Raw genomic sequence first — 27,585 nt, forward strand, 5'->3', positions numbered from 1 at the left:
AAATAACCCCGTGCACCAGGGCAGCGGGGCCAGCGGTGGGCACGGGGCCACGCGCCTTTGTCCTGGGATCATCCCAGGCGTGAGCGGGGGGACAGGTGCTGAGCGCTGACCCCGCCGCCATCCCAAACCTCCGCCAGCCCCCGGGGATGGCAGCTCCCGGCTCCCTCTCCCCGGCCTCGCAGAGACGGGCGCGCGGTGCGGGCAGAGGGGTTTTATTGCAGCAGCGATCGAGCGGGCAGGGGGTGTGGGAAGGGGCACGGAGGGACCCCCCCGTGCTCCCCGCTGCCCACGGGAGGGCGCAGGGAGCATCTCGCCAGGTCGACGCTGGGCATCCCTGGCGCTGTAAGAATATGTTTGATATTTAGTTGGTTTTCCAATAAAACAACCTAATATCAAACATATCAGACAGAGGCAGGGGCAGGCGGAGGCGGATGGGACCCAGGGCTCAGCTCCCTGCAAGAGAAGGAGAGAAGGAGCGGCTGAGAGCGGGGGTGGGTTAGCTCCTCGCTGTTTGCCCAGGCAGGACCCCCCCCCGGGCACCGTGCAGGTGGCACCCTGGTGTCCGGAGCCCGCCTGGGCGGCTGCACCGACACTGGGATGATCTGGGATCCGGTGCTGGAGCAGGAGCCATCCTGCAGTGGAAACGAAGCCGGAGCAGGGCAGCGCGGGCACGGTCTCCTGGCACGGCATGCCATGGCAGGCCATGGCACAGCATGTCATGGACTGGCACGGCATGGCATGGCACGGCACGGCATGGCACAGCAGGCAGTGCTGCCTGCCTGTCCCTGCGTGCCCGGGGTTGAGGGGACCCCACGTCCGTCGCCGCCTTACCTGGGCCGGCTCGGGGGGCTCCTCGGTGGACTGGCTCAGGGGCCGCCCGGCCACCATTTATAACCGCGCTCAGCTGCACCCGGTGCGGGGACATGGCCAGTGAGCGCCCTGGCCCCACACACGTGGCCTCGTTCCCATTAATTACCACCCATCTATGTCCCCCTGCCCCCTCCGCGGACCCCCGCGCCCTTGCCGCTGAGCGCTGCCGGTCGATATGGGTCGATGGCCCCGCGCCGCCTGCCCCTGCCCCCGGTCACACTCCGCTGTCATTAGCGGGGACGTCAATACCGGGGAGCCGGCCCCGTCCCGGCGGGCTCTGCACCACCGAGGGGCTGCGCGTGACCCTGCCCAAGGACGAGCCCTGGCTGGTGCTGGGGAGCTGTGCCCCGCGTCCCCTCCTCCTGCATCCCTGTCCCCTCGCTTTGGGGGAGCCACTGGGACCCCCTATCCACCGGAGCATTCCCTCCGTGGGGCGGTCAGAGGAGGCAACCGCCTGTCGCCCTGCCCCGTCCCTGATGCAGATGTGGCCGCCGTGCTGGGCACTGCTGGGTGACAAAGGCAGGACCCCAGACCTGCTCTGGGGTGGCCGTTGGGCCCCGGCGGGCAGCACCCAGCCACGAGGGCACGCAGGGTCTCTCGGGGGGCACGTGTCTCCCCACGCCATGCCGGTGCTTCGCCGCAGCGGGATGCACCGACCTTGGGAATGGCGTTGGAGGCTCTGTGGGGGCCCAGACTTTGGGGGGCCAACGGGGCAGGACACGGGGCAGCCAGAGCCCCGAGTGCCACAGGGGGACAGGGGCACAGCTCCTGCCCTGCTGCCTGCCTGGGCTGGGGGACCAGGGGCTCCAGCCCCATGGCGGTGGCGGCAGGGCCGCGTGGGGAGGGTGGCAGCGGGGACAGCAGGGACACATATGGCGGCAGCACGGTGCCGGGAGCTGGGGACACGCGTGCAGCAGCGGCTGATGTGATGCAACCCGACAGCCGAGCTAATGAAGGGCCGTGGGCAGGGGGTGCCGGCCCGGCGGCCCCCAGCCCTGTCAATAAGCAGAGCCAGGGCAGGCACTGATGGGCCCTGGGGCCGGGAGACACCAAGGTCAGGTGCAGGCAGCGGGGACGGGAGGCAGGGGACGGGCGCCCCCCAGTAGGGGAGCAGACGGGGGTTCAGGGGTGCCCGGACGGTGAGCGGGGCCAGGGAGCATCGCACCCAGTCCGGCCAGGCTCCTCTCCCTGCTGCCATGGGGCTGTGCTGCACGGCCAGGAGCACCGTGCCACAGGGGATGGGAGTGCATGGCTGATGGCGGCACGGCCGGGAGCAGGACCCAGCCGCGGAGCGCGCAGGGCTGGCGAAGGCACGCCGGCCGTGCTGCCATCTCCTGGCGTGGCCATGGCCGGGACCGCGTGCGCAGGATCCGGCACGTGTACGGTCGCGGGCAACGTTGCCGGATTCCAGCCACAGCAATCGCGTGGCTGCCCCTTCCCTCCACCTCCGCTCGGGGCTGTCCCGCGTCCCGGCACGCACCAGACGCAGCCCCCGTCTTGCTCAACGTGTTTTATTCCCTGCCAGGCAGCCGGGTGATGCCAGGCCGGCGCTGAGCCCGCCGGGTCGGGCGCTCACAGCCGCTCCACGTAGAAGGCTTTCCCGAGTTGGCGCAGCTCCCGCTGGTGCTGCTGGTGCTCGTCCTGGAGGAGCCGGTGCAGGGCGGCTCGGCGGATCTGCTGGGCGCAGGACCTGGTGCTGAACCCCACCACTGGGAGGCACGGTCCCCCGGGATCCGGTACTGGAGCAGGGCACCCAACCCTGGCGGCACAGGGCTGGGTGCACCCAGCCGTGCCAGACCCGCGCCCGGCCTCACCGCCATCTGCTCCTTGCCGGCGAGGCGCAGCTCCGACTCCACGCGCCGCTGCAGCGCCCTGCAGGCTGCGGCCCAGATCCTCTCCCAGCACTGCGGGTGCTCCCCGGCCGCCTGCCTGCAGCTGCGCGGACACAGGGTGGGCAGGACGGGGTGCCGGGGGGACACCAGCACCCATCCCCCCCCCCGGCTCACCCCACGCCAGGGCTCCCCCTCGCCTGCTGCCCCCCAGCGCTCCCTTTGCCGGCTGTACCTCTCCGGCAGCCTTGCGCAGGCCTTCCCCTTCGCCAGGACCTGCAACCAAAGCGACGCGTTTGGGGGGTCTGGGGTTTAACCCGCACGAGGGGGACGTCGCACCCCGCTGTCCCCAGCTGCTGCCAGGACCCCCAGGACAGCCACCTCCTCCTGCCACAGCGAGGGGGTCTGGCTGCTTGCCACTGCCGTGGCCGGCGCCGCACGGACCCCGCAACCGCCCTCTGCGCCAGCCATGCCGTTAACGGCACCCCGGTTACCGCGGCAGCGGCACAGGGACAGACGCGGCGCAGGGAAGGGCTCCCTGCAGTCAGAGGCCGACAGCGCGGATCCCGCTCGGGATAACTGTCATTTTATTAAACAGCGATTAAAAAGAGTGCAGAGGCCCAGGCGAGGGGCAGGGGTCCCCGCCCCACACGGTACACGCCACAGCGACTGGTGAGCAGCGGGTGTTGCCGTCGGCCCGGCAGGACGCAGACGTCAAGTTGGGGGCTGCGAGCTTTCACCCCCAGGGGCTCGGCAGCCGCTGGCACACGAGGCGCTGGTGAGAGTGGGAGGAAAGACCCCCTTGGCAGGACAGACAGGACGTTCCAAGCTGGTATTTGTCTGCCCGAGACGTCCCCAAATGCCCGGTTGCAGGAGAAAGAGTAGAAACCGGAGCCCAAAGAGGCACCTCAGCCGCGGCGGCTGAGAACTGGCCACCAAACTATTTACACTCCGTCCAGGCAGCTCGGTGCACGGCCCGGGCACGCAGGCAGGCTGGGCACACCCGGCTGAGAGTGGCAGGCAGCGACGGTGCCACAGGGAAAAGAGCATTCACCCTTCGGAAAGAACAGATGAGCGGTTCCAGAGCCTGAGACCCACACAGACAGGACGGACAGACAGCATCAGCCCTGCCGGCCATCACAGGGAAAGAGGACAGGTGGAGGAGAGCACTGGCTGGGATCCATGTCTTTTATAAATATGCTAAAGCTAATCGGAGTTTATTCACAGGGCCAGGGCTCCGAGACGTTGCCAGACTCAAAGCCTCAAGCCTGAAGCGCGTCCCAAGCCTGCCGGGGAGCGGGGCCGCACGGGCCGATCCCCTCCGCCTTCAGCAGGCGGGCGCGCTGCTTTGAAACGGGCTCCGGGCTGAGCTCCACCAGCTGAAACGGAGCCTCCGCCGAGCGACCATCTCCAACATCGTGCAAGAGGGAGACCCGAGAGCGCAGCTGCTTCCTCCCAACGCTGCCTGCGCGCCAAACTGCGGCCAAAACCTGCCCGGGACACCAGCTGCACCCAGCAAGGGGCTCTGCTCGTGGCAGGTCCCCGGAGCAGTGCTCCCTGCGCGGCTCACAGGGTGCTCTCCAGCGTGTTGTAGTTGTCCTTGAAGCTCTTCAGCTCCAGGAAGTGTTTGGCACGTTTGCTCTTCTGGTTGGAAGGCAGGTAGGTGACCTGGATGGTGGCGGGGTTGGAGACTTCGGGGGAGAGGGTGAGGTCCTTTGCTGCTGACTGGTGCTGCCGCTGGCTGCTGCCTCCCCGGGCCTTGGTCCTGCGGGGAGAGGAGAGGCACCGTCACAGCCGCCGCCCTCCCCAGAGGAGCCGCTCGCCTGTCGCGTCCGTCTGTCCGACACCAGACAGATCTGCCCTCGGGATGACGGCGCCGGTTTTGAAAAGGAAGGCTGGCGCTTCTGCGGGTGCCAGGCCTGGAACCCGCACGAGGTCCCTGGCTCAAAGCGGCCAGCGCAAGCAGGAACGTGGACTGTGATCAAGTAACAAACCCAAAACCACGTTAACGGACGGGCTGTAAGGAGTAACTAAACCTGGAAGGACGGACAGGCATAAACAGCCCACGTCTCAGAGGCTGGGTTTTGCCCCCAAACCTGTCTCCGTTCCCACCTCCACAACGGGCTGCTGCGGCCCACGAAGCCACCGCCGCACCCCAGCTACGGCCCCGGGCAGTAACACTCACATGTTTGCCAGCTCGTTCAGAGCATCCTGGTACTGCAGATATTCCGGTTTCCCAAAGACCTGGATGCAAACAGAAAAGACCGTGGAAAATCCAGCCAAGCTTAGAGCGCAACCTCAGCCCAGCCATCAAACCGGAGCGCAGGAACAGCCCCCTGCGCTGCCGCGGGGGCCGGGCGACGCGGCGCCGGCGCTTACCCCGGTGCCGTAGCGGGCACTCTCGTACCCATCCAGCAAGGTGTCGATCAAGGCTTTGCGGATGCCTTTGAAGGAGGTGCTAGAATTCCGCAGTTCCAGCAGGTAGGCACAGAAGTTCTTCCCTATTAAAGACTTTGGGTACCGGCCCTCTGCGTGAAACGGGATTTCTGGAAAATAAAAAGGCACAACGCAAGCAGCTGAAGCGGGGGTCAAAACGCTCACGTTCACCCGCGGACAACGTCAGAAGTTGGCAGCGAATTAAACTTCCCACCACATCCGCTGCCGCTGTTTGCTGACTGCTTCCAACGCGTGAGCAGAGCAGACCCTCAGGCCGCCAGCCCCGGGCGGGATAAGCACCTGCTATTCCCAAACGAGGACCTTGAGCCTTACCACAAGGCTGCTGGCCGCCGCGCCGCACCCTTATTTCCTCCACGCACGGTTTCTCTCCACCCTTCCCCTCCCACTCCTGCCCTCAGCTCCCTTACCAGATGTTCTGATCGCATCCAGCGCCTTCATCCTGTACAGGTAGTTATAGCAGCCTGGCAAAGAGAGAAACCAAACTGAAAGCTCTGCAAAACTTGGCAGCGGGAGGGAGGTGGGGAAAGCAGATAGGAGCAGAGCGCGGAGACACCGTCTCGCCGAACGCGACGTTGCGACGGGACAGCCAAGAAGAGAGGCCAGCGACGCAACTCGGCCCCAGGGGAACGAGGTGCTGTAGCGGGACAAGCGCCGGACGGTGTCTCTGGTGGCCTCCGACCAACAGGCAGCGAGCAAGGGTACCTTGTGTCTCCAGCTGCAGAAGCCTGCTGTCATCCTCAGCTAACAGCCGGGGCTCATACTTGATGTCTTGCACCCTCGAGAGCCGAATGTCGATTTCTTCCTTTAAATCCTGCACAGTGGGGAAAAAAAAAAGCCATTTACAGAGCACTCGCTTTGTTTGTGGGATCACAAGGATGATAACAGTCATGTCCTCTGAAATAAACCCGCTCCCCCTCTAGCTGCCCATCACCACCCCAAGGTGGCAGCTCCTGGAAACATCTGATTTTCAAGGAGACCCTGTCTGCCCCTGCGGGCACGGACAGGTCCGTGGGTGCAGGGGAGGGAGGGCGCGTCCCCAGCGCGGGGCCACGCGCACCCACCTTGGGCGCGTGCTGTCCGACGGGCACGTGGGGGCCACGGCGGGACTTCATGGCGAAGCGCATGATCTGGCGTTTCACAAAGATGAACAGCAGCACGAAGACCTGGAGCGCCACAGCGGGGACGGGGGTGAGGCACAGCGGGGACGGGGGCGAGAGGAGCCCCGAGCAGCACCAGCCCCGCTGACACCCGGTTCCCAACCCCGCGGACACCCCAGGCCAAGCAACCACAGGGCCCCACGGACCCCCCAAACCCGGCGAGCACAGGGGCTCCTGTTCAGCCCATCAGGAGCCCCACGGACACCCAGGCCGGCCCGCAAACACCCCAGCCTCCACGGGGGCTCCCACTCACGCCTTCTCCCTGCCCCACGGGTGCCAGGACCCCACGGGCGCTCCAGCCCAGCCCTGCAAGGGCCCCGAGTCTGGCTCCACGGGAGCTCCCCGTGGATATCCTGGGACGTCCCTCACTGGAGCTTTATAGATGCCTCGGGCTCAGCTTCACAGGGGCCCCACGGACACCCCAGGCTCGGCCCCATGGACACCCAGGATGGGTCTCACAGGGGCCCCACAGACAGCTTGGTCCCGGCCCCACGGACGCCCCGGGCCTGGCCCCACAGGAGCCCCACGGGAGCCCCACAGACACCCCAGGACGGGCCCCACAGGAGCCGCACGGATGCTCTGGTCCCTGCCCCACGGACACCCCAGGCCCAGCCCCACGGGAGCCCCACACACACCCCAGGACGGGCCCCACAGGAGCCCCACGGACACCCCGGGCCCGGCCTCACAGGAGCCCCACGGACACCCCGGGCCCGGTTCCACGGGGGCCCCGGCCCCCCGGAGCCATCAGACCCGTTCCCCTGGGCCGCCCCGCGCCCGCCCGCCTCACCAGGCTGCCGTAGGCCATCACCAGCACCACGTTAACCCCGGAGAGCCAGTTACTGCCGGCCCCCGCCATCCCCGGCCCGGCCCGGGGCCGCACAACATGGCGGCCGCCGAAGCCGTTCCGCGCCCCTACCACGTGACAGGGAGAAGGCTCCGTTCTCAGGTGACGCCGGGAGAGCAGGGACACCTCCCCCCCCCCGTGCGTCACGTGGGTGAAGCCGGGCTGGCCCCGCCCCCGCGCCCCCGTCACGTGATGGGGGCGGGCGCCGCTGGTAGTTGTCAGTGCGGTGAGACCCAGGTAAAGTTGGCGGCGCGGAGGCGGCGGCGGCTCCGGTAACTGCGCGCGGCCCCTTTAAATCCCGCCCCCCCCCTTCCCGCCCCCGCCGCGCGCCCCCCGGTCCCGCCACCGTCGCCCCCCCCCCCCCCCCCCCCTCCGGTCCCGTCGCGCCGTTCCGCTCCGGGGGCGGCCGCCGCGCCCCGCCGTCGGGCCCCGCGCGGCCTAGTGGGCCGGGCCGCAGCCGGGGGCTGGCGTAGAGTGCGGCCGCCGCAGGTGAGGGAGGGAGGGCGGGCGGGCTGGAGGCGGGAGGAGGGGGGGGAATGGCGGCCGCGGCCATGAGGGCGGAAGCGGCCCGCGCTTGCCCGCCTCCCGGGTGCGGGCCCGGCCTGGCGCCGCGCCGCCGCGGGGGCTCCCGCCCGGCCCCCGCCGGCCCCCTCCGCCCCCCGCTCCGGTTCCCTCCGGCCGCTCGCCCCCATTGTGTGCCGCGGGCTGGGCCGCCGGGCCTGCTGGGCCGCGGGACCGGGTGGCTCCGGCCCTGCCGTGCTCCCGGGGCCCGCCCGGCCCCGCCGCTGCCGGCGGTAACAATGGGGGCCGCGCCGCCCCGCTGCCGCCGCGCTCTCGGGGCTCCTCGCGTGTGACCGGGCCCCGCCTCCGGTACCCTTCTTTCGGCGGCGCCCCGGGGGCCGTTACCGGCGGCGGCCTCTCGGGGCGGGGCGGGGCGGGCCTCGCCGCGGATCCCGCCGGCCTACGCCACATTCCCGGGCGGTGCCGGTTCGGCGGTGCTGGAGCGATCCCGGCCCGCCGGCGTCTGCCCCGCCGGAGGTCCCCTCCGTGGCGCTTCCCTCCGTGCCCGTTTGGCCGCTCCCGGACGGCAGCACCGGCCGGTGAATCTTCCCAATAAAGCGCTGCAGATCGATACCGAACTGGGGTCTCTGATGGCGAACTGGGGTCTCTGATGGCGTAGCGGGGGCATCCCCCAAAATCTCCTACTCTGCACGCACGGGAGTTACTCGCTTTGCAGCCGCAATGAGTTTGCTCCAGAGGAAAAACCATAACGCTGATAAACCAGCCCCTGCGGCCGGCTCCTTCGGGTGCTTCTCCTGCCCCACGTTGCAGGAGAATCTTTCCGAATGCTTTTCCCTTTCCTTTGGAGCTTCGGAGCCTTTTGCACGCGTTAATTAAGCTTTGTCGGAGGGGGATGGAAATACCAATTTTCTGTATTAACAGATAAGAGAAACTGAGGCTGGGATGTGCCGGGACTTGCCCGGCATCAGCCGGCAGGTCTGGCACAGCCGGGGATAGCGGATGTGACCGACAGATCCTTGTTCTAAAATTGTAACTTAACTGAAATTTCTAATAAAATGAACAGTTCGTTACGTTTCTGTATCACCTCTTTTTCCGGAGACTCCGCACTTCGTGTAGCCGAGACTCTCTCCTCTCTAGACGTGGAAGGCAAGTAGCGGTGTAGTCTGAAAAGGCAAAGGGGTAACGACGAAGCACGGCACGGTTACTTGCAGCTTCTTTGAAGAAAAGGTGTTGTAACCTGTAGCGGGGAAGCTTTTTGTTTTCCCTAAATTCTGTACGAATGCGTCGCTTTCGCGTTGTCTTGAAACATAAGCGTTCGCCCGGTTTAGCGCTGTTTTCTCTGGCGCGGATCAGCCACGATTCGCTTCGGCTGGAGTCGCCCTTTTTGATTACATCCCTCTTGGTGAATACGTACGGGTTTGCTCTTTGTGGGGGAAAAAAAAAAAGTCAAAAAAAAAAAGGGGTAAAACGCTTTGGATAAAAACCGCTTTGAACCAGTAGACTCATATTATTGTTACTTCCGCGCAGGGCCAGTTCAAGTGTCAGGATAACCAAGATTTGCAGTTAAATGTTGCCCGTGAGCTGTACCGAGGTGACACGATTGAGGAATAAATTATCAGCAGCCGAGTCCTCTTCCCCCAGTGCAGCGCGTGGGGTGTTGCGTGGGGACGCCTGCTTACCTGACGGTCTTAGCAGGGTCAGGGCCTGGCTGAGATCTCTCTAACAGATGTTTTTCTTGTGGTTTTTGGACGCTAAAGGAAAAATAATCGTGATTTAATCGTGGCAGAAATGCAGCTGGGCAGAGCGGAGCGTGGCAGCTGTTGAACAATGCCCAGCCGCTGCACAAAGGTTCGGGGCAGCAGACTGCTGGAACTGTATCCTATTGAAATTGCAGATTAAGTTACTGCAAACGCGCAGGATTGCTTCCCTCTGGGCCTGCAGTTCTGCTGCCAAATTGGTTTAATATGACAACTTGTTTGTGCGTGAAACCCTTAGAACTGGAAGAGACGTAGCGGTGGAGAGGGAAAATAAATGCAGTGGGGAAGGGACGGCTGCGTAGCCCAGGAGGCTTTGTCTGCTCTGCCTTGGGTGAAGCCCAGGCTTGGTGCTCTTCCTTAAATCTGCTCGGTGTCACACGCGCTTTGGGAGCTCCCGGTGACCGGATAGGTAGCTCGGATTGTTTCCCGATGAGAAACCTTGGCACTGTGTAGCTGGAAAACTGCGTTTTGAAGTTGCCGCGAGGCACGGATGGCCCCAAAGGGCGAACTTTGGAAGTTTTGTGGGAAGCTGCGGGAGCATTTGAAAACTTGCCTACAAACAAACGCTAGGCGCTGATGGGAGCAGGGAGCGGTGGCGAGCGCGTGGAGGTGATGTTAGGGTCTCCGTGCTCTCGGGGAAAGGTCTCTCAGCCCGGTCGAGCCCTCCGCTCGCGGGCTTTGACAAGAGGCTCCCCAGTTCTTACAGGGCTGTTTGCTAACGCTGCGTCTGAGCTTTCCCCGCTTTGCACGCCAGGTCTGCGCTGCCACGTTGGTGTTCGCAAGCAATGTTTCAGATCGTACGCTGATTTTCTCGCTCGGGTTTCCTTCCCACTCTTACAACCTTGTGGCTCCTTGCCCTGTCCCGAGCGTCTGCCCGCAGCACCAGCACCCGGAGCAGACCCTGCTGCTTTGGAGGAAGGCGTCGCAGTCTTGTTAACGAAATCCGAAAATGTGAAGTTTGCAGTTATTGAGATTTCAGGGGCTCAGAAGTAGCAGGAGCGCGGTGGGACGTGCCTGGCATCCCTTGTGTCTGGGAGACAATAGGCAGGGTAAAACTACTCGGTGCTGATCCCGTTGTAACCATCGAGGTTGGGCTCTTCCCCCGAAGCCCAGGGTGAGGTTACAAAACTCCACTTGCTTTGGACGCTCCGTGGCCTGAACTCTTACTGGGATTTTTTTGCCTCAAGCAGTTACCTAACAACGTTACTGGCCGTCGTTCCTTGTTGACATCTAGTTCACTCTTTTGGTAGTTTTTTCATCTAGAACACTCAGTAGAAGAAAACTTAATATTTTCAGTTCTGGGGAATAATTGAAGCAAGCAAAAATGGGCAGTTCTGCGAGGGCGGTATTCTTTTAAAACAATATCCCACAAACCTGTAGCACCACGTGTTACTGGAGCGTTTTTCCTTCCCCTGCCCTGCTTTGAAGGCAAGAAAGGAGAAGGGGAAGTAGCTGATGTGTCTGAGGCTCTGAGATGTTCTGCTCTCAAAGTCAAGTTTCTTTAGAGCTTTTTTCCAAGTGTTCCTCGCTCCAGTTGATCGCCGTAGCCTCTAAAGGCCCCGGTCACGGCAAATCCGTGCCCGCTCACACGCTTGCGTTAGCAGCGAGTCGTTAAACCCTTTACCCCAAGTACTTCTGCTCCTGGGTCCCGATTGCTCCCACCTGGATGCAGGTGATGGTTCATTCGGAGCGCTCCGCCGTGGTAGCGGTGGAGAAACCTCGAGAAGTACAAGCGGCCTTTTGGTCTTGGGGGCACGTGGAAATGGTAGGCCGGCCCGCCGTGGCTTTTGGGGAAGCGGCGGGGAGGGTGGGGGCCCGCGACGGCTTCGCTGGCTGCCTCGCCCATGCGATCATTCAGTGTCGGTGCTGCCTTTTGTTTTTGGTTTCTAACAGTCTGTTCTCTCTTCTCCCCTGCCCCACCACAGAGTTCTACCTTGTAAATACTGTTATTTGTATATACTGTAAATGATGACATCGGTGGGCACTAACCGAGCCCGGGGGAACTGGGAGCAGACACAGACACAGAGCCAGACACAGCACAAGCAGCGGCCGCAGGTAAGGGCAGCGTCCATGGAAACCAGTTAGCTTGGAGGTGGAGAGCTGGCACTCCTGCCTAGCCCAGCGCTAATGGCTGGGCTTGGCCTAACGAACTTCCCGGGTGCTGCAGGGTGCTGCTCGCAGAGCCAGGTTAATTGGGCGGCCACTGACGGTGGGGTTTCCACATCGGTGCCTCCGAGCGGGAGCCGGGGCTGAGATTTATTTTTGCTTCCATCTGACCATTCCCCGTTCACTTTAATGAACGCAAGTGGCTGAGAAGCCACCTGCAGTGGGTCTTGATGTTCTGGTGGTGCTAAGATCTGCCTCAGAATGGTCATAGTTTAGGTGATTGTCGCTTACCCGGTGCCGCGAGGCCGTCCAGCAGTACGTCCCTTTCTTCCAGGCTCCCCTTGCTCGCTCCTCCTCCTCGTCTGACTTTCTCTCTGAAGCTTTCCTTCTTCTGACCCCTGTTTGCGCCTCCTCTTCATCATATTGATTCCTTCCCAGAGATCTCGGGGAAGTGGTATGGCCTTTGGAGGAAGGTTTGTTGGAAATGCGCCACTCTAACCACGCTTCCTCTCTCCATTCGATTTCTTTAGGCCACTGCGGAACAGATTCGACTTGCACAGATGATTTCGGACCACAATGACGCTGACTTTGAGGAGAAGGTGAAACAAGTGAGTGTGGAAAGTGAGGGTGAACCCCGATGGGAAGGCAAGAGCGATGTCGAGAGTACCGTGGAGGCTGCAGGGGGTGGGGAGGGATGTGGCTGGCTGCTCCCTGAGTTTCCTTGGACTGGCTTGTTTTTCAGGGGCTCTAGTGCCTGCCGTGCTGAGCCCCAGCATGCAGGGAGCGGTCTTATCCTGAGAAAAGGAGGTTGTAGGTTGGGTTGTGGTGAAACAAAGGCAACTCAGAAATTCCCACCCTCAGTTACTTCTCGTTGAGGGGGCGTAATTCAGCTGAGGAGGCTGGGGAGACTCCCAAACCCTGACATTTCTTTGTAGGATTGCTGGTTTGGGATTCAACTTGCTTGCCTCCCGAGAGATCCGTAGAGATTTTGGTGCCTTCTTGGTTTAGAACATGCTGACCGTGGTGTTGTCTTCTCTACAGCTGATCGACATCACAGGCGAGAACCAGGACGAGTGTGTGATTGCTCTGCATGACTGCAACGGAGATGTTAACAGAGCCATCAACGTGCTGCTGGAGGGCAATCCGGACACGGTAGGATTGGGTCCTGTAAATCTGGTGAGGCCTAGTTCAGTGTAACTGCATATTTGGAGACAAGACATACAGTAATGTCTAGATAACGAGAACCAAAATGACTGACTCCTTCCACGAGTGGCATGTAAAGCGTGATTGTGTCCTGGCTTCTTAACGCTGCTCTCTGTAGGCTTGCACAGAAGACAAGCGTGGCCAGCAGGCCCAAAGGAAGAGCGGAAAACGCAATAAATCATTTACTTCCTATTCCTTTTGAATCCCAGCGCTTTGAGAACGGTACAGTGGCACCTGTATAAGCTTTCACGCTGCCGCAAGCGTGAAGTAACTTATCTTTTCCCACGAGGGCTAAGTGACCTGTGTTGAAAGGCAGTTATGTGTCAGCGGTGGTTCATTTCTGTTAGCGTAATGCAGTTTTGTGTCTCTGGCCCTAAACATTCGCTTCTTAGCGATGCGCTGAGTGTGTGCCACTGCCCGTGCCACCTTTCTGAGGGTCTTTTTGCTGTTCATTTTCGGTGGAGTTAGGCTTGACTGCTGTCACTCACGCAGGTGCCCGTCTCAGACAAGCCAAAGTCAGCTCTGAGAACAAGTGAGCGCTTGCTTAGGAGGAACCTTCCGCCTGGTGTGCGGGATGCCATTCATCTTGTGACAAAGACAGCAGAGACACGAGTTCTCAGTAAAAAGCCTACGAATATCAGATCCTTCCAAACTGCCGCTGATCAAATGTATCCTCCCAGCACCCTGGTTTGGCTGAAGCCAACTCAGCTCTTTGTAGAGTTGAGGCTCTAAATATCACTTCAGAATATAACGCATTAGCTCTTTTTTTTTGTCCTCGTTATTAGCCCGGAGCGTAGATGGATGAGCTGGACAGCTCAGGCTATGTTCTGTGTAACGTAGCTGCTCCCCAGCGCCAGGTGCTTTGCTGGCTTTGGCACCGGCCAAGTTCAGTACGGCGCACGTAAGGGTTCTTCCTTGCCTTTAGAGAGCCCTTTCCATTGCCAGCTGAACAAAACAGCTGTTGGAAAATCCTTTTAGAAAGAGGGATGATATGAATGTGCATGGCTGAGGCAAAGCTCTGCCGTGTATTTTCCTCCACATCCCTTGTAACCGGCGCCTTCTAGTTTAACGCCAAACTCCTGCCGTTGCAGCAATTGCATTTCCTAGATAAACACATTGCTCATGAAAATAGCGTGCAGCAAACGGCGTTACGTAGCGGTACCTCCTTTCTTCAAGCAGCTGAAACGCCCAGCAGCGTGAGATGCAGGGCGAGGCATGGCTACTGCGGAAGACTTGTAGAGGAAGAAAAGGAGTTGGCAGAGCAAAGCCCTCGAGTGCCTGCCACTTCTCCAGCCTGCAGTGCCATGGGGGGCCTGCGGGCTCGTCCCCGCGGCACCGAGCGCAGGCAGCGGCGGCACCGTCATTGGTCAGCGCTCTTGGAGCTGCTTCTGGCCTGGATTCAGCTTGTGCAGCAGTCCCGTAAAGGGGATTTTCCTGATAAGAAACAGACTTGCTAATTGCTCCGATACTCCCGTGATGATGAAGACAGCTCACCTGCTGAGCGAGTTACTCATAACCTACCGTATTTCAAACAGTAAAGGAGCTGGCGTGATCTTAGCGTTGGGTTAGATTTGGCTTAAAATTACAGTATTCAAAGTAAATATTTTCCTAAATTTCCTTCTGAGCCAGATACCTATGGAGACAGACTTCAGAAGCCTTGGGTTTGAAGGCAGTTTGTGCCTCTATGTTTTTTTTGTCACTGTCCCTGCATGTTGCCATCCAAAACCAGATGTTTACTTGTCTGCCAGTTGTGTTTTCAGGTGTTTGTCAGTGACTCGTGACTGTTTTTAATTGTTCTAACAGTGTGCAGCATCAGTTTAAGAGTATGAAACCACTGCAGACTGTCATAAAATAAACCAATGCGGGCCCACGGCAGTAAGCTGGAGGCTTGCTTAACTTCTTACAGTCGAACTGGGGATGACTTGAACTTGTCTGTTGGATAAATCCTGTGATGCTCCTCTCCCTGTGAGCTGCTGTTTAGGGGAGGGGTTTTGTTAAATCGCTCTGCATCTGAGAGAATAACTTAACCCGAAATGTTGACTGCAGAGCACTTCGGAGCACTGGGTTATTTACCTGCTCCCCAAAACACTGACCTGTATGAAATGGCAGGGTTTTTTTTTTCCCTTAAACAGGGTAAATTTATCCACGCTTTGAACTTGAGTAAGTAGTATGCCCGCTCTATTTAAGAGGTTTAGTAGATCTTTGCAGAAATAGAGTAACTCATCTCCTGTTACCTCAAACTGCATGCCAGTCAGCTGTAAGAAAGCTTTCCTCGAAGGAAGAAGCTGTACTGTGTGTAGGCTGATAGACTCTTCTAAAAAAAAAAATTGGGCTGGAAACCATTTTTTCTGGCAACCTTTGTTATATTCTCCGTAGCGTGTTTAAATATGCATGTATTTGCATCTTGCGTCGATCAAACTATGATTAACTTCTTTCCCCTCTGCAAACCTTCAGCATTCCTGGGAAATGGTCGGGAAGAAGAAGGGTGTCTCGGGACAGAAGGAGAGTGGACAGACAGAACCCAGTGAAGAAAGCAAAGAAAACCGGGAGAGGGATCGGGATTTCAGCAGACGACGTGGCGGGCCACCGAGGCGGGGGCGAGGTGCCAGCCGTGGAAGAGAGTGTATGGACCTGCCCTTTAATACCACCCGTAACTGCCACAGCGCCCACCGAGGCGCTTTGTGCTGCGTAAAAGCTGTCAGTAAAGCTTCTTGGGCAGACGCGTCTTTGAGGAAAACCATCCTTGTATGTGTGGCGATCTGTTTGATGCTCCCCTGCCCGAGATGATTCCTTGGGTGATACTCTCAATACCATCAGCTTAAATAAAAGAAGTTATGGGAGCATTTGGCAGCGTGGTCTCCTACACAGCCGCTGCGCTTCGGTGTTTGAGGTCTGGTCTTGTATCCTCCCTAAAGCAGGATGAATCTTGAAATTGTCTTTATGTTGTTCTGTCTTTCAGTTCGCGGCCAGGAGAATGGACTAGACGGTGGTAAGAGTGGAGGATCTTCTGGAAGAGGCACAGAAAGAGGGAGGCGGGGACGTGGCCGAGGCCGAGGTACGCACGGGGTTTGAGGTCAGAGGGGGTGAGAGGAGAAGAATTACGTCAGCGTATTCATCTCCATGAGGTTTGAAAGCCTCTTTTCTGGGAGGAATTGCCAAACTGAAAACGAGCACTAGATTTTTCTCTTCTTATGCTTACACTTAGTGCCTGCATGTTGCTTCGCCATCTTAAGCCTGCTAGAAGCAGTATCTAGTTCTTGCATCCCATCTGTGGAGTTGGGAAAAAAAATAGGGCTTTATTGTATAGAGGTGGGAAGTTAAAAAACCTAAGGTGGCTATTTGGCAGGTGGGCCAGTTGCTCGTTAGCAAGAGTCTGGATCCTCGTTCTTGCACGTGTGGCTCTGAGCACCATTGCTGTGCAAACGCTCGGCTCGGTTTTTAAATACTCAGCGGCGGAAATTCATTTTGCCACAAAATCTGTGCTGCTCAGGAATTGTTGCTGCGGACACACACTGCAGAAATCAGAACCTGGGGTCCGGTACTTATGGTTTGTGCTAGCTGGAAACCTCATCTGAGCCTGGAATCATGCATCGCTAATTATACTGCCAGCCAGCTGAGGTCATTCCCGTACCTATAAAGGCGCTGCTGGAAATCCCATCGACTCAGGAAGATCCTCACCACTTTCATATTCTGGGCATCAGGACTCCATATGTTGTTCAAATGTTTCTTTTCCCGGTGATGCAGAGCCAAGAGAGATGCTCAGCAGCGCGTGTGTGTATATTTTACAGGTGGCTCTGGAAGGCGAGGGGGAAGATTCTCTGCCCAAGGCATGGGGTAAGTTTCACTGGTACAAACCACAGCAAAAATCAAAGTCTTTGTGCATGAATGGTACTGTTTGTGTCAGTCACTTGTGTTCCGATTTTCCGTTTTTTGTTAATAAAGCCAAAACTGCCTCATGCTAACTTAAATTCGGAATGGCTGGTGTAGCTGAAGCATCCTTCTGCTGAGAAAACCATCTTTTGAGACTCTTTGAGATGTGTCATGGTCTGAATAAAATCATTGCTTTTAAAATACTTAGGGAGAGGGAGTAAAAATTTCCATCCTCATATTTCTTGCAGAACTTTCAACCCGGCTGACTATGCCGAGCCGGCCGGCACGGATGAGAACTACGGGAATAGCAACAACAACACGTGGAACAACACGGGCAGCTTCGAGCCGGATGATGGCACAAGTAAGTGGTCTTCACGCGCCTGTTGGCTGGTTTGTATTTAGAGGGTAAGTGGATTTTGTGTCCATCCAGTTGCGCTGAGGAGGTTCTGGGTAGGTCTTTGGCGCAGGGACGGAGGAACGGGCTGTTGGTTCAGAGATGGATTTCAGTGACCCTGTTTCTTTGCAGCCGGAGGTGCCTTTGCGTCTGTTAGGGTGCCCACGTTGGAAACTGGGAGCCGGGTGATTGTTCTGGTGTGAGCTTGTGCGTGCTGTTGCCCAACAGAAGCACAGGAACACTTGCCTCCGTTTGTTTTCCAGTAGAAACCATGCTGCCTCTTTGGAAAAGTCTTTTTTATAAACTGTAGCGTGATAAACACATGCAAGTTCTCCCGATATTCGGTGCATCCTCCAGAGATTATTACTCAGAATTCAGATGTTTTGGTCTTGATTTCGGTATGGGGAGCATTCTCTCTTTCATGGTTGTCTCGCTCGAACTGCTGTAGGATGAGACCTTCTTACAGAAAGCTAGCTGGAAAGAAATCTTCATCGCTTGGCCTGTTTGAAGCAAACGTTTCTTCACTGGGTGGTTCGTGAACGCCGATCTGCCCTTGTACATTCTCTTGCGTTGGAAAAATGGTATTTTTTTTTGTTGTTTCAAGTACGCACACTATTGTAAGCCACAAATGAACTCAGATTTTGCAGTGTGATAACTGGACAGAGTCACAAGGGACAATCCTTAATCGTAAGTAGTCTGTTTGTGCGGGGTTTTTAAGAGTGGTTGCTTTTTTTTTTATGGAGGAATCTTGCACCACCGTGAAGTCAAACTATTTTTCCATGATTTTTGAGCCTTCAAGTAAATACCGCGTCTCGGTTATAAGAAGCATTCACAACCGTATTAATGTTGCTTTAGGCCACTTCCATGTTTGTTGTATTTGCTGAAAACTGATAGCTTTGGAAAGAGAGAAATAAGGTACTGTAAACTCTGATAGCTTTTACTACACATTGTTAGTGTAGGGGTTTTTTGGGTTTGTTTGTGTTTTGGGGGGTTTTTGTTTGGGGGGTTTGGTTTTGGTTGGTTTTTTTTTCCCCAGAAAAGGGAGAGCTGTTTTGAAAGAGGGGGAAAAAAATAAGCCTGGTTTTGTAAAACACTAGCAGATTGAGTGATCATCTTCTTGCCGACTGAAAAATGGAGTTTTAAATACCGGAGGGAGTAGCGTAGGCATGTGTTAAGGGCAATGGGTACGCTCGGCTTTGGAGGAAAAAGGGATGGGAGTGGATGAGCTCTACGTGCTTGAAGTTTAACTGTCTAGTCTGAACAGGCTTCTGTGGGGCTTTTGGGGTTTTTTTTCCTTCTGTTTTGGTGTTTTGTGGAATTGTGGAATAAAGCGGGTTAGAGCGTGGTTGGGGGAACTGAAGATTTTTCTGATGGAACAACGCAAATTTGCTCTAGTACTACCAGGCAGCTGTAAAGTTTTATCGCGCAACTACGCTATTCACCTGTGTCGTGCGTGGTCATTCTGTTTCCGTTTCAGTAGCCGCAGGCATCTCTTTAAATTAACAATATCCACAGGTACAACGTGGCTGGTGTAAACGGGGGCAATGAAACTCGCCTTCACTTCTTTAAGTCAAAATTTCACTCGTTGTCTGTCTTGTCTTTTTTTTTTTTGTTTCAGGACTTGATTTCATTGGGGGTGAGGGGTCAAATTATCCCCGAAAATTTGACACTGCTCCTGGTACGATACATCCAGGTGCACTAACTGCCCCGGATACCTTTACTTTATAGCTTTTTTTTAAAAAACCTGAAATATCTGTGGATATGTCAGTCTTCTCTCCCTTAATTTGTTCATTTTAATGAATATTTGATGTTTGTTCTGATTGTGCTTTTACTAATGCTGATGCCTTGAATGTAAATTGGGAGAGGTTAACCCAAATTCTTGTGGATTATGTAAATTTTAACTTCAGCCACTGCTTCTCGGTACCCAGAGCAGCTCCGTGTCCACAGCACCGATGACAGAGTATCCCACCCGAGGGGAGGAAGCGTGACGCAGCATAGTCGTATTCTGCTTGTCTCACATCTGGAAAGCTGTGACTTGTCCCCGTGCCGTTTCCTCGGCGCGGCGGTTCGGTTCTGCAGCGATCACTTCGCTGGCCTCCCCGCTGTGTTTCTGCTTAGGGTCAAAACGCTGCTGCCCGGGGCATTAATCTGGCTAAACTACCTCAGCGCTTTGCCTCTGCTTACGGCTGCCTCTGGGCGAGCGATGCGCTCGATGGCTGCTTTGGCATGCTCTTGCTGCCCGGCCGCTCTTCTCCACCTGAGCAGACCTGCCCTGCAGCTGAAGATGACAGTGGATTTGGAGATGACCGGGATGCTTGATGGCAAAGTTGCTCGGTGCCTGGCCGCTTTATTTCCTGCTCTTACACCTTTATGCCTTATCAAGCCAAGAGACACCCGTGAGACGCTCGTTTGCCTTACACCTCCCGCATCCCATCGGTGTCCGTAACAAGGCCAAAATCGCGTTTGACTAACATCTCCTCCATCTAACCTGAGGCCTGGAAGTCGAGGCGAAGGGCCCTGCCGAAGGAACTTGCCACTTTGCTCTCGAAGGTCAGGGCAGGAGGAGGAGTGTTGAGGCTGTAGGGTGTCTTTTGCAGGGGCCCGGAGGCAGATGTACTTGGAGTGCTTCTGTTGCTTTGGAGCACCTCCTGGTTCTCACCTCTGGGTTAATCTTTAACTCCCGCAGGCAGCACAAGGCCATCTGCTCCAGTGCTGCCATTGTGGTTTTTGCCACGCTTTGGCTTTGTTTGGATTTACATTCCTTTGAGTTGAGGAGTGGAAGGTTTGGGTCTGTCACCCTTCCAGGCTGGGGCATCAAGCGTGTGTCCAGTCGTTGAGACAGCAGCAGACCGCCTGACGGGCTGCAGGAGGAGCAAGCCGGTTGCTCATCTCCCAGTTTAAAATGAAGAGAGAGTGTATTAGGGGAGTGTGGGGGGAATCTTGAAGACAAAACGGGATTTTCTTCTTCAGCACATTCATATTTACAAATGCCTATTGACTTCTAATTTTTTTTTTTTCCCCCTTTTCCTGGTTTGAGGAGCTTAAAGACCAGCAGCTCTTTGAAGGGCTTTCTTAAAGCAGAGAGGAGGGATTGCCGTTCGGAAGATGACACTTCTGAAATGGTGTTAGAAGCGTCAGGGCGTTGCTTGCGTTGCAGCTCTCCCCTTCGGAAGAGCTCGATGGAGAGTGATGCACTCAGTTTCTTTAAAAAAAAAAACCTTAAACACGCTGTGCTGGTTAGGAAGCTTTCTGGAGCATTTCTGGCGAATGCCTGGTTGTACATCACAGGTCTTCGGTTTTCCATCTGTCCCTTCGTGTGCAAGGAGCACAAGCCGTGCTGAATAGGTGTCCGGTACTCGTGAAGTCGACTTGCCAGGAAAGCCCCATCAATGGCTGCTCTTCACCTGCAGGATTCCCTTCTGCTTTTGTGCTGCTTTGCTTTTCTTCTCGTTTCCCCCAAGCGAGCAAGATTCAGAGAGCCCTGTGCCGCGTTCCTACGTGCACAAACTCTTCTTGGGGCAACTCTCCTGCGAACTGCAGCTGACCCAGGTACCTCCAGCTCCCCCTTCACCTTTTGGCGAAGGGTGGAGCTGGTGGGATCTTTCTGATCCGTGAAAATCTGGAAAGGAGCCTTCCCACTACTGCTGTGAGGGCACAAAAAAAAAATCTAAGGAATGGTGGAATCTGGGTTTTGAATGTGCTGAACTCCTCCTGATGTTTCTGTCTGGGGAGGAAGGGGTAGAGTAGCGTGCCTTGAGACTCCTGGCACTCAAGGAAGTCGGGTTTTATTAATATCTATATTTCTAACTTAAATATTTAAAAAAAAAAAATCCAGGAAGGCTTCTTGAATTGACTCAACTTGTCAAGCAAAACAAAACACCCAACAAAACAACAATGAAAAAAGAATAATTCGCTGATAATATACTTATTTCATGCAGTAAATCCCCCACTTCTAGACAAGCAGTTGTCTGGATGTTTTGGCCTTGTAATTAAATGTATATGGGAAGATAACGCTGTGGGTTTTGCCCCCTGAAATCTCAGCGAGCCTGATTGTGTCTGCAGAAGAATCCACCATGTTCTCATTCCCTGTGTGCTATGTTTTTATGCTGTAAAAGGCTTTTAGCTTATAAAAGGGCTGATGCCAACTTGTTCCGTCCTTGTCGATGTCTCCAGGATTAACCCCGTTGGCTGTGTCGGGTTTTATTGAGCTGGTTTGCATGGGCTGAAAACAGACTGCGCAAAACAGGGCTCTTCTCACGCTCTGCGTTTTTTGGGATGTAAAATGCTCCCGCTCTCCTCCCACACCAAATTTTAAGTTGTCTAATGGATTTGGAAGTCACCACGTAATATTCAAAGTACTGAGGTTAAACGGTGCTTGAAGAGAGGGACGGAACAAGTTGAAGATGTGGCCAGGCAAAACTTTTTTTCCCAGTAAATTTTGCTCTCTTACAAATTGCGCTGTGCTGGATTGCGGCTGAAATCTCCTGCTTTTCTCCCTGATATTTTAAGCTACTCGCTTTGAGTGTACCTCTGAAATTGGTCACAGAAAACATGGGAATTGCTTAGTCCCTTAAATTTTCCTTTTTGATTCCCGTTTGCCTGTGCAGAGGAGGTCCTGGTGCAGTGAGGTTTCAACATTTTTTGGAGGGGGTGGGGAAAAACCCAAAGCAAACGGTGTGAATGGTTCAGTTGTCCTGGGTTTTATAGAAATTTAAGGTTTAGCTGGGTGGTGAGGTCCTGCGCAAGAGCTGGCAGGATGGCCCCGAAGGAGGTGCTGTGTCCGAGCTGCTGAGGGAACACTAACTGCTCATGGGTGCAGAAACTTGCAGCTACTGCAATACGAGGGGAAATCAGGAAAATGGCCCAAGGAGGCTGGGGACAACGCTGGGGCTTCCTTGCCAAGCTCAGCTTCCCTCTTCGGTGTCGGGGTGTGTGCGTTGCCCTCGCTGCCAGCCCAGCGGTCGCTCTCTTTCAGCCTCGCCTGCCCGAGCAAGGCTGAGGCGATCCCATCGTGGTACCTTGCTCGTGAATCATGGGTTGGCATCGACCGCTTTAACTTGTCTGGTTGGCAAATAGAAATTATCTCAGCTGCTTGCAAAGCTCCCCAGTGCTTCCCCGGCTCTTGGAGGTAGAGCTTTGATGCACGCGTAACTTCTCTACCTGTTGTTATCCTTGTAGGTGCGTGGAGGGCAGCGACAGAAGAATGGGGCACGGAGGACTGGAATGAAGATGTAGGTACTCTCCAAACCCCTCTCCTCCACGCGTCTGCCGGCAGGCCGCCGTCCTGTTTGCACACACGCAGCTACGAGAGGAGCGCAAAGCCCATCCTCCCCAAACTCTGGGCATAGCCCAAGCCAGGCTCCCAATTCCAGGAGCTACGATAAATAAGTAAACATCGCTGCTTCTAAAGTACACGTGTAGTAGAGCTTGTCGTAGGAGCCCAAGACATGAAGGGATCTCCCGGGGCATCGAGTCTGATCCTCTCGTTTCCTCTAACTGCATGACTGAATTCTTCCATAAACTGGCCTGACTCCATACAAGATTTTTGCACGGCTCCTCCGGTGGAGCGGCAGTTGGGGAAGGTTTGCCTTTGATCCACGCCACGTGCCGTGGAGGAGGCAGCAGCAGTTTCGTGCGTGTGTCACGTGCCTCTGCTGGTCCTTGTGATTTGGATTGAACAGAAGCTCTTGGCTTTGCCTTCTGACTTGCTCTTTGGCGTGTCTCGCTGCTTTTTGGTCTCTACCTGGCATCTCCTTCAGGGGAGAATGGATGCTGTTATCACCTGCTTTTAATGCCTTCGTATCAGTTTCTTCTGAAACGGGCTTCAGTCCCTCTCTGAATCGAGGGAGAACTTCTGTGCTTGCAGATGGGAGCAGGGTTGGGCTTTTTTAGTATTATTATTAGTTTTGCGTGCTCATTTTTGCTAAGCCTACAGAACGGGCACGAAGGGAAAGCTTTTGCTTTCCAGACACTGTCTGAAGGAAGCGCTCCTGCTGTGTTTGGAGACGCAAGCAGCTTCTCTGTCTGTTCAATCAGGTCTCTGCTTGAAGAGAGCCTTTGATAGCCCTTCTTGCCTTCAGCGTGTGTGATACGCTCCCAGGGGTTCCTGATTTTGTTTTTAAACTCTTGCAGTTTAGTTGCTGGCAGCTCCTCGGTCTGGAATAAAAGCTGATATGTTCCAGGCTAAATCACAGGTGGTCGTTAAACCTCCGCTTCAGTCATTTTTGAGCGATGTTATTTTCCCCGCTATAGTTGAAGTAGATCTGTTGGTCTCTGGTCAGATCACCCAGATGAGGCCAGGATCATTGGAAGCTTAACTACGGCTCTGAAGCTTTCTTCTGTGACTTCTCTACCTGTGCAGGGGGTTTGGAGATCAGTGCTGTGTACCATCAATTCAGGGCACCCGTCTAACATCGCAGCAGCCCTAGTGGATTTGTGGACCACGGGAAACTGGTAGAAGGATTTGGGGTTTTTTTAAACTGGCAGGTGATTTGTGCACTTGCCTGAGAAGAAACAAATTAAATTGAAGCTGATTCTGATACGAGCCAAATGTTAGAGAAGTTGAAGTCTAAACACTTGAACGTCTTGCATCTTTCTGTGGCTGTTTGAGACAAACATTTGTGTGCTTTACTTGAAGTCCCGAGACGCTGTTCTCACTTTTGGATTATTTTTCCCTTTTTTTTAATCTTTTCAGCTGTCTGAGACGAAGATCTTCACCGCCTCCAACGTGTCTTCAGTGCCTCTGCCTGCTGAGAATGTGACAATCACAGCTGGACAGAGGTGATAGCCCGTGGCGATGCTGTTTACGTGGGAAAAGCACAAAAATCCCAGAGCACCTTGCCATCTCAGACTAAACCTTGCCAGCTAGCTAAAATGCAGTAGCTCTGAATAAAATGAGATGGATTTAAATGGAAACGTTGAGTTAGGAGTTTCCGGGTCCTAATCCTGGATTAGACTTTTCCTAGGCTCTGCTGCTGGTTCTTCAGATTTGGGGGAATTTTGCTGCATTAAATTAATAGAAGACATGCTTTAAAATAGAAGGCCATGCGGGATCTTGCTTGGTCTCTGTCCTTTTGAGGTTGCTACTGGCAGTCGTGAGTTATGTTCTGCAGATTCGTTCCGTTTGTAAAGTAAAAGCTATAAATTGTGAGGCTGGAGGTAGCGTATCGCTGTAACGGACGTGAGGGGTGTGACAGCTCGTGTTAACCTCAGCGGGTTATCTGCTTTCTGTACCCAGAATCGATCTTGCAGTCCTGCTAGGAAAGACGCCCTCTTCTATGGAGAATGAGTCAACAAACCTGGAGTCGTCCCAGGCTCCTTCCCTGGCCCAGCCACTGGTGTTCAGCAATTCCAAGCAGAGTGCGATATCCCAGCCGGCCTCTGGTAACTCCTTCTCTCACCACAGCATGGTAAGGAAATACTGGGCTCTGCCAGCGCCGGGGTTTTGGCAGATGTTGGTCTCCCTGACGTTCTCTGTCTGCATTTGAGCAAAATGGGAAATACGGTTGACACCCGCTCGCTTCTTGTGGGTGGCAGAGTCCACCGCTGCGGTGATTTTCCAGTCTGCTCTAAATAGAGGCATGAAGTCCATTGCTTAATTAGAAATAATTGGGATAATTCCTCCCCTGTTGCCCTTGTCAAACTTGCAACAACTGCTTCTTTCCTGCTCAGAGGGAAGGAAAAACTCTTGCAGTCCAGGGCTTGCAAATTCAACGGTTTGAGAAGTGGAACTGGTTGGGAGTTTGGTGTGGGATGAAACGCTGGCATCTACTGACAGGGGAAGGAAGGAGGCATTGAATCTGCATCAGGGATGTGCACAGACCTGGGCAGATGCTTCTTTGTGTAATTTCAGCAAAAGAAATAAAAATTGTGCCCTTAATGGCGAGATAGTTCAGGAAGGATTTTCAAAACCACCGTAACCGTAAAGCCAAGTTCTCCTGGTGGTTGTCTTTTTTTAAAGATCCCATCTGTTAACTTTTCTTTGTAAGTCTCCGTGACACTGTAAAATGCCACGGGTTGGGCAACAGGTCAGTGTACCCACGCTCATATGCGATAAAGGCTGAGAGAGAAGTATGAGCTCTCCTTGCCAGTGGTGTCCGTGTGCATCTGGAGCTCAAGAGCGTTAAGCTGAGGCACCCAGGGAGAAGCAGCAGGGTACGGCAAGTTCAGGCTTATGTTAAGAGATGTATCTGTCCTCTTGAGCCAAGTTCCGAGCCAAGGGAGATGTTGACTGTGTTATTTCACTGCTGAAATTGCAGGTGAGCATGCTGGGGAAAGGGTTTGGAGACGTCGGGGAGGCCAAAGGCAGCAGTACCACGGGTTCTCAGTTCCTGGAGCAGTTCAAGACGGCCCAGGCTCTGGCTCAGCTGGCTGCTCAGCACACCCAGCCTGGCGGGAGCACCACTGCTTCTTCTTGGGACATGGGATCCGCTACGCAGACCTCGTCTCTTGTGCAGTATGGTAAGGAAAAGCGGGGTGGCTCGCTAAAGGGGAGCGTGTTCTCTCAGAAGCGCAGAAACGCGCTGCAGGCAGCGGTGTGAGGGATTCGGTGAAGGGCCAGATCACAAGTTCACAGCCAAGCCAACTGTGAAATTAAAAGAACCATGGGTGCAAGTTTGTGAGAGTAAAATGTAATAGTGCATGTGAGTCTGCCCCGGTTCCTCTTATACTTAGGGCAATTGAATCCGTTTACCTCTTGGTCATTCCAGCTTCAGTCCCAGGGACGTGGCGTTCCCGAGACCCTCGCGGTGTGCAGAACCGTTCCTGGTGTAAAGCTGTGTAACAGAAGGGGTCCGAAAGTGGGCGCCTCTGGAGAATAGTTCCCGAGTGCCAACACTTGTCAGTCAGCTGCTGGCCCCGTGTTGTCTTTTAAAGGAATGCAATTCTGGTGACTGTTAAATGCCAAGAAGTAACTCTACCTCTGGGCTGGCACGAGGGAATAAACAGTGATTAAGAGAGGCTCCGGCTTTTCAGATGAGATGCCGAGCCCTGCCGTGGTTGAGTACTAGTGCCATTTCTTTCAGCTTGTGCGTTTTATTTCTTGCTATGGGGAAGTGGCTCTGGTTCAAATCTAAGCTGAAGAAAAATTGAGCCCTGGCCTAGTAACAGTCAGCATTGGCAGCTCCTGATCTTTTCAGACAAGGAGCCACAGAGGAGAGTCAGAGAGAATAGGAGTTGGTTTTTAATAAGCTGCAGTAAGGCTTAGGCGAAGGAGGAGGGTGGTGCGGTTGTGCAAAGACCTGAGGGTGGACAGCCCCGAGCAGCGGTGGTGCTTGGAGGATACCCAGTACTTGCAGGGGAAAGAGCAGGCGATGAAACGCAGCAGTGTTGGCAGAGAGGGGGAAGGAAGCGGCGTCAGGAGCGTGCAGGACTCCGACACGCAGTGCCTCCGCACAAGGGGCTCTCAAGTCCAGCTTTTCTCGGAGGATGGAGGACTTCTGCCGTGCAAGCTCTCGTTGTCCTGTAGAGATGGTGGAAGGAGCTGAGGGGAGAAGGGCTTAAAAGGGTCGTTGTTGATGGTGGTGAGAGCGCGAGGCTGGGAGCGGAGATGCTGGGGTTCTCTGCTCTGTGATTTTAACAGGCTTCAGGTGGAGTCGTGGTGTGAAATGATTTTATTTTTCTTGGTGCTGAGAAGTGTCAGAACTTGATTTGGTTTTAAGGAACCAAATCCTGCTAACTCAACTCTGTCTCCCCCGGTAGATCTCAAGAACCCAACAGACTCTTCTGTGCATAGTCCCTTCAAGCGTCAGGCCTTCACGTCAACTTCAACCATGATAGAAGTGTTCATGCAGGAGAAACAGCCTGTGGTGACTGCCTCCACAACCGTGCCGGCACCCCCTTCCTCACCGCTGCCCAGCAAAACCAATCCTGTTCCCCAGATGTCCCCAGGGTCCTCGGACAACCAGTCCTCCAGTCCCCAGCCAGCCCAGCAGAAGCTGAAGCAGCAAAAGAAAAAAGCATCGTTAACATCAAAGGTGCGGATGGCTGGTGGGGAAGGAGGCGTTGTATTGTGTTAGAGCTGCAGAAAAATCCATTTGGGCTGGCGAGGGAAGGGCTGGGCTTGGCCTTCCTGCTGTTAGCGTTGGGTGTTTGTGGGGGTGACGGAGAAAAGCTTGCTTGCCTGGGTTGAACACTGTAATTCAGAGGATGCAAGCCTGTAACTACTGTTATGTGCTGGGAAATGTGGATGCTAAAGTCATTTTCTGTGCTTATCCAGGGCGCGATTGACCCTTTCTGTTGTTCCTCCCTTGCAGATTCCTGCACTTGCGGTGGAAATGCCTGGCTCAGCGGATATCTCAGGGCTAAACCTGCAGTTTGGGGCGTTACAGTTTGGTTCGGAGCCTGTTCTCGCGGAGTACGAATCGACGCCCACAACAAGCGCTGCCGTTAGCCAATCTCAAAGCAGCCTGTACACCAGCACGGCTAGGTGAGGATTGGGCGCGAGGAAAGGAACGATTTATCCGAGAATGTAGCTTTGGAAGGTAGCTGGTCCTGTGGACTTCTGTCCCGCTGCATACTAGTAGACCCTTTCTGACTGTGCCGTAGTCACAAAGGGGGGACAACGTATGCAACAGCA

The 27,585-nt window shown here is 55.5% G+C and overlaps 2 protein-coding genes across 17 annotated transcripts in view; one reads left to right on the plus strand and one right to left on the minus strand.

Moving 5' to 3' along the window:
• Nucleotides 1-4,125: 4,125 nt before the first annotated feature.
• Nucleotides 4,126-7,231, minus strand: LTAP1 (lipid transport auxiliary protein 1). Its single transcript, XM_087772124.1, has 7 exons — nucleotides 7,101-7,231; nucleotides 6,218-6,319; nucleotides 5,859-5,967; nucleotides 5,564-5,617; nucleotides 5,079-5,245; nucleotides 4,885-4,943; nucleotides 4,126-4,464 (listed from the first exon to the last, which is right to left on the minus strand). Exons 1-7 carry the CDS (start codon nucleotides 7,167-7,169, stop codon nucleotides 4,266-4,268), a joined length of 759 nt encoding a protein of 252 aa, XP_087628250.1. The 5' UTR covers nucleotides 7,170-7,231; the 3' UTR covers nucleotides 4,126-4,265.
• The window catches only part of UBAP2L (ubiquitin associated protein 2 like), a 31,727-nt gene continuing 11,267 nt past the window's right edge, over nucleotides 7,126-27,585 (plus strand). For 3 of the 16 annotated variants that reach the window (XM_087772046.1, XM_087772049.1, XM_087772051.1), the window contains exons 1-14: nucleotides 7,197-7,394; nucleotides 12,073-12,150; nucleotides 12,584-12,718; nucleotides 15,200-15,368; nucleotides 15,705-15,800; nucleotides 16,534-16,579; nucleotides 16,864-16,976; nucleotides 18,628-18,702; nucleotides 22,188-22,240; nucleotides 23,704-23,789; nucleotides 24,247-24,418; nucleotides 25,268-25,469; nucleotides 26,709-26,983; nucleotides 27,263-27,435. In XM_087772046.1, coding sequence (XP_087628172.1) covers nucleotides 7,197-7,394; nucleotides 12,073-12,150; nucleotides 12,584-12,718; nucleotides 15,200-15,368; nucleotides 15,705-15,800; nucleotides 16,534-16,579; nucleotides 16,864-16,976; nucleotides 18,628-18,702; nucleotides 22,188-22,240; nucleotides 23,704-23,789; nucleotides 24,247-24,418; nucleotides 25,268-25,469; nucleotides 26,709-26,983; nucleotides 27,263-27,435 — 1,871 coding nt within the window. Of the gene's footprint in view, nucleotides 7,430-11,361; nucleotides 11,492-12,072; nucleotides 12,151-12,583; nucleotides 12,719-15,199; nucleotides 15,369-15,704; nucleotides 15,801-16,533; nucleotides 16,580-16,863; nucleotides 16,977-18,627; nucleotides 18,703-18,736; nucleotides 20,559-22,187; nucleotides 22,241-23,703; nucleotides 23,790-24,246; nucleotides 24,419-25,267; nucleotides 25,470-26,708; nucleotides 26,984-27,262; nucleotides 27,436-27,585 lie in introns of those variants that run through there. The other 13 variants (XM_087772056.1, XM_087772059.1, XM_087772057.1 and 10 more) reach the window with 10 other exon arrangements.

The sequence above is a fragment of the Nipponia nippon genome, unplaced genomic scaffold, assembly GCF_047370975.1.
Source record: "Nipponia nippon isolate SJK-2023a ecotype South Korea unplaced genomic scaffold, ASM4737097v1 scaffold_36, whole genome shotgun sequence".
Classification (NCBI taxonomy): Eukaryota; Metazoa; Chordata; class Aves; order Pelecaniformes; family Threskiornithidae; genus Nipponia; species Nipponia nippon.

Bases quoted from the DNA above. Each gene is read 5' to 3' on its own strand.
- LTAP1 (XM_087772124.1), bottom strand. From the start codon at position 7,169: ATGGCGGGGGCCGGCAGTAACTGGCTCTCCGGGGTTAACGTGGTGCTG. The intron at 5,246-5,563 runs GTAAGGGAGCTG...TTTATTTTCCAG, and splicing joins GGATGCGATCAGAACATCTG to AAATCCCGTTTCACGCAGAG. The intron at 4,944-5,078 runs GTAAGCGCCGGC...GTTTGCATCCAG, and splicing joins GTGCCCGCTACGGCACCGGG to GTCTTTGGGAAACCGGAATA.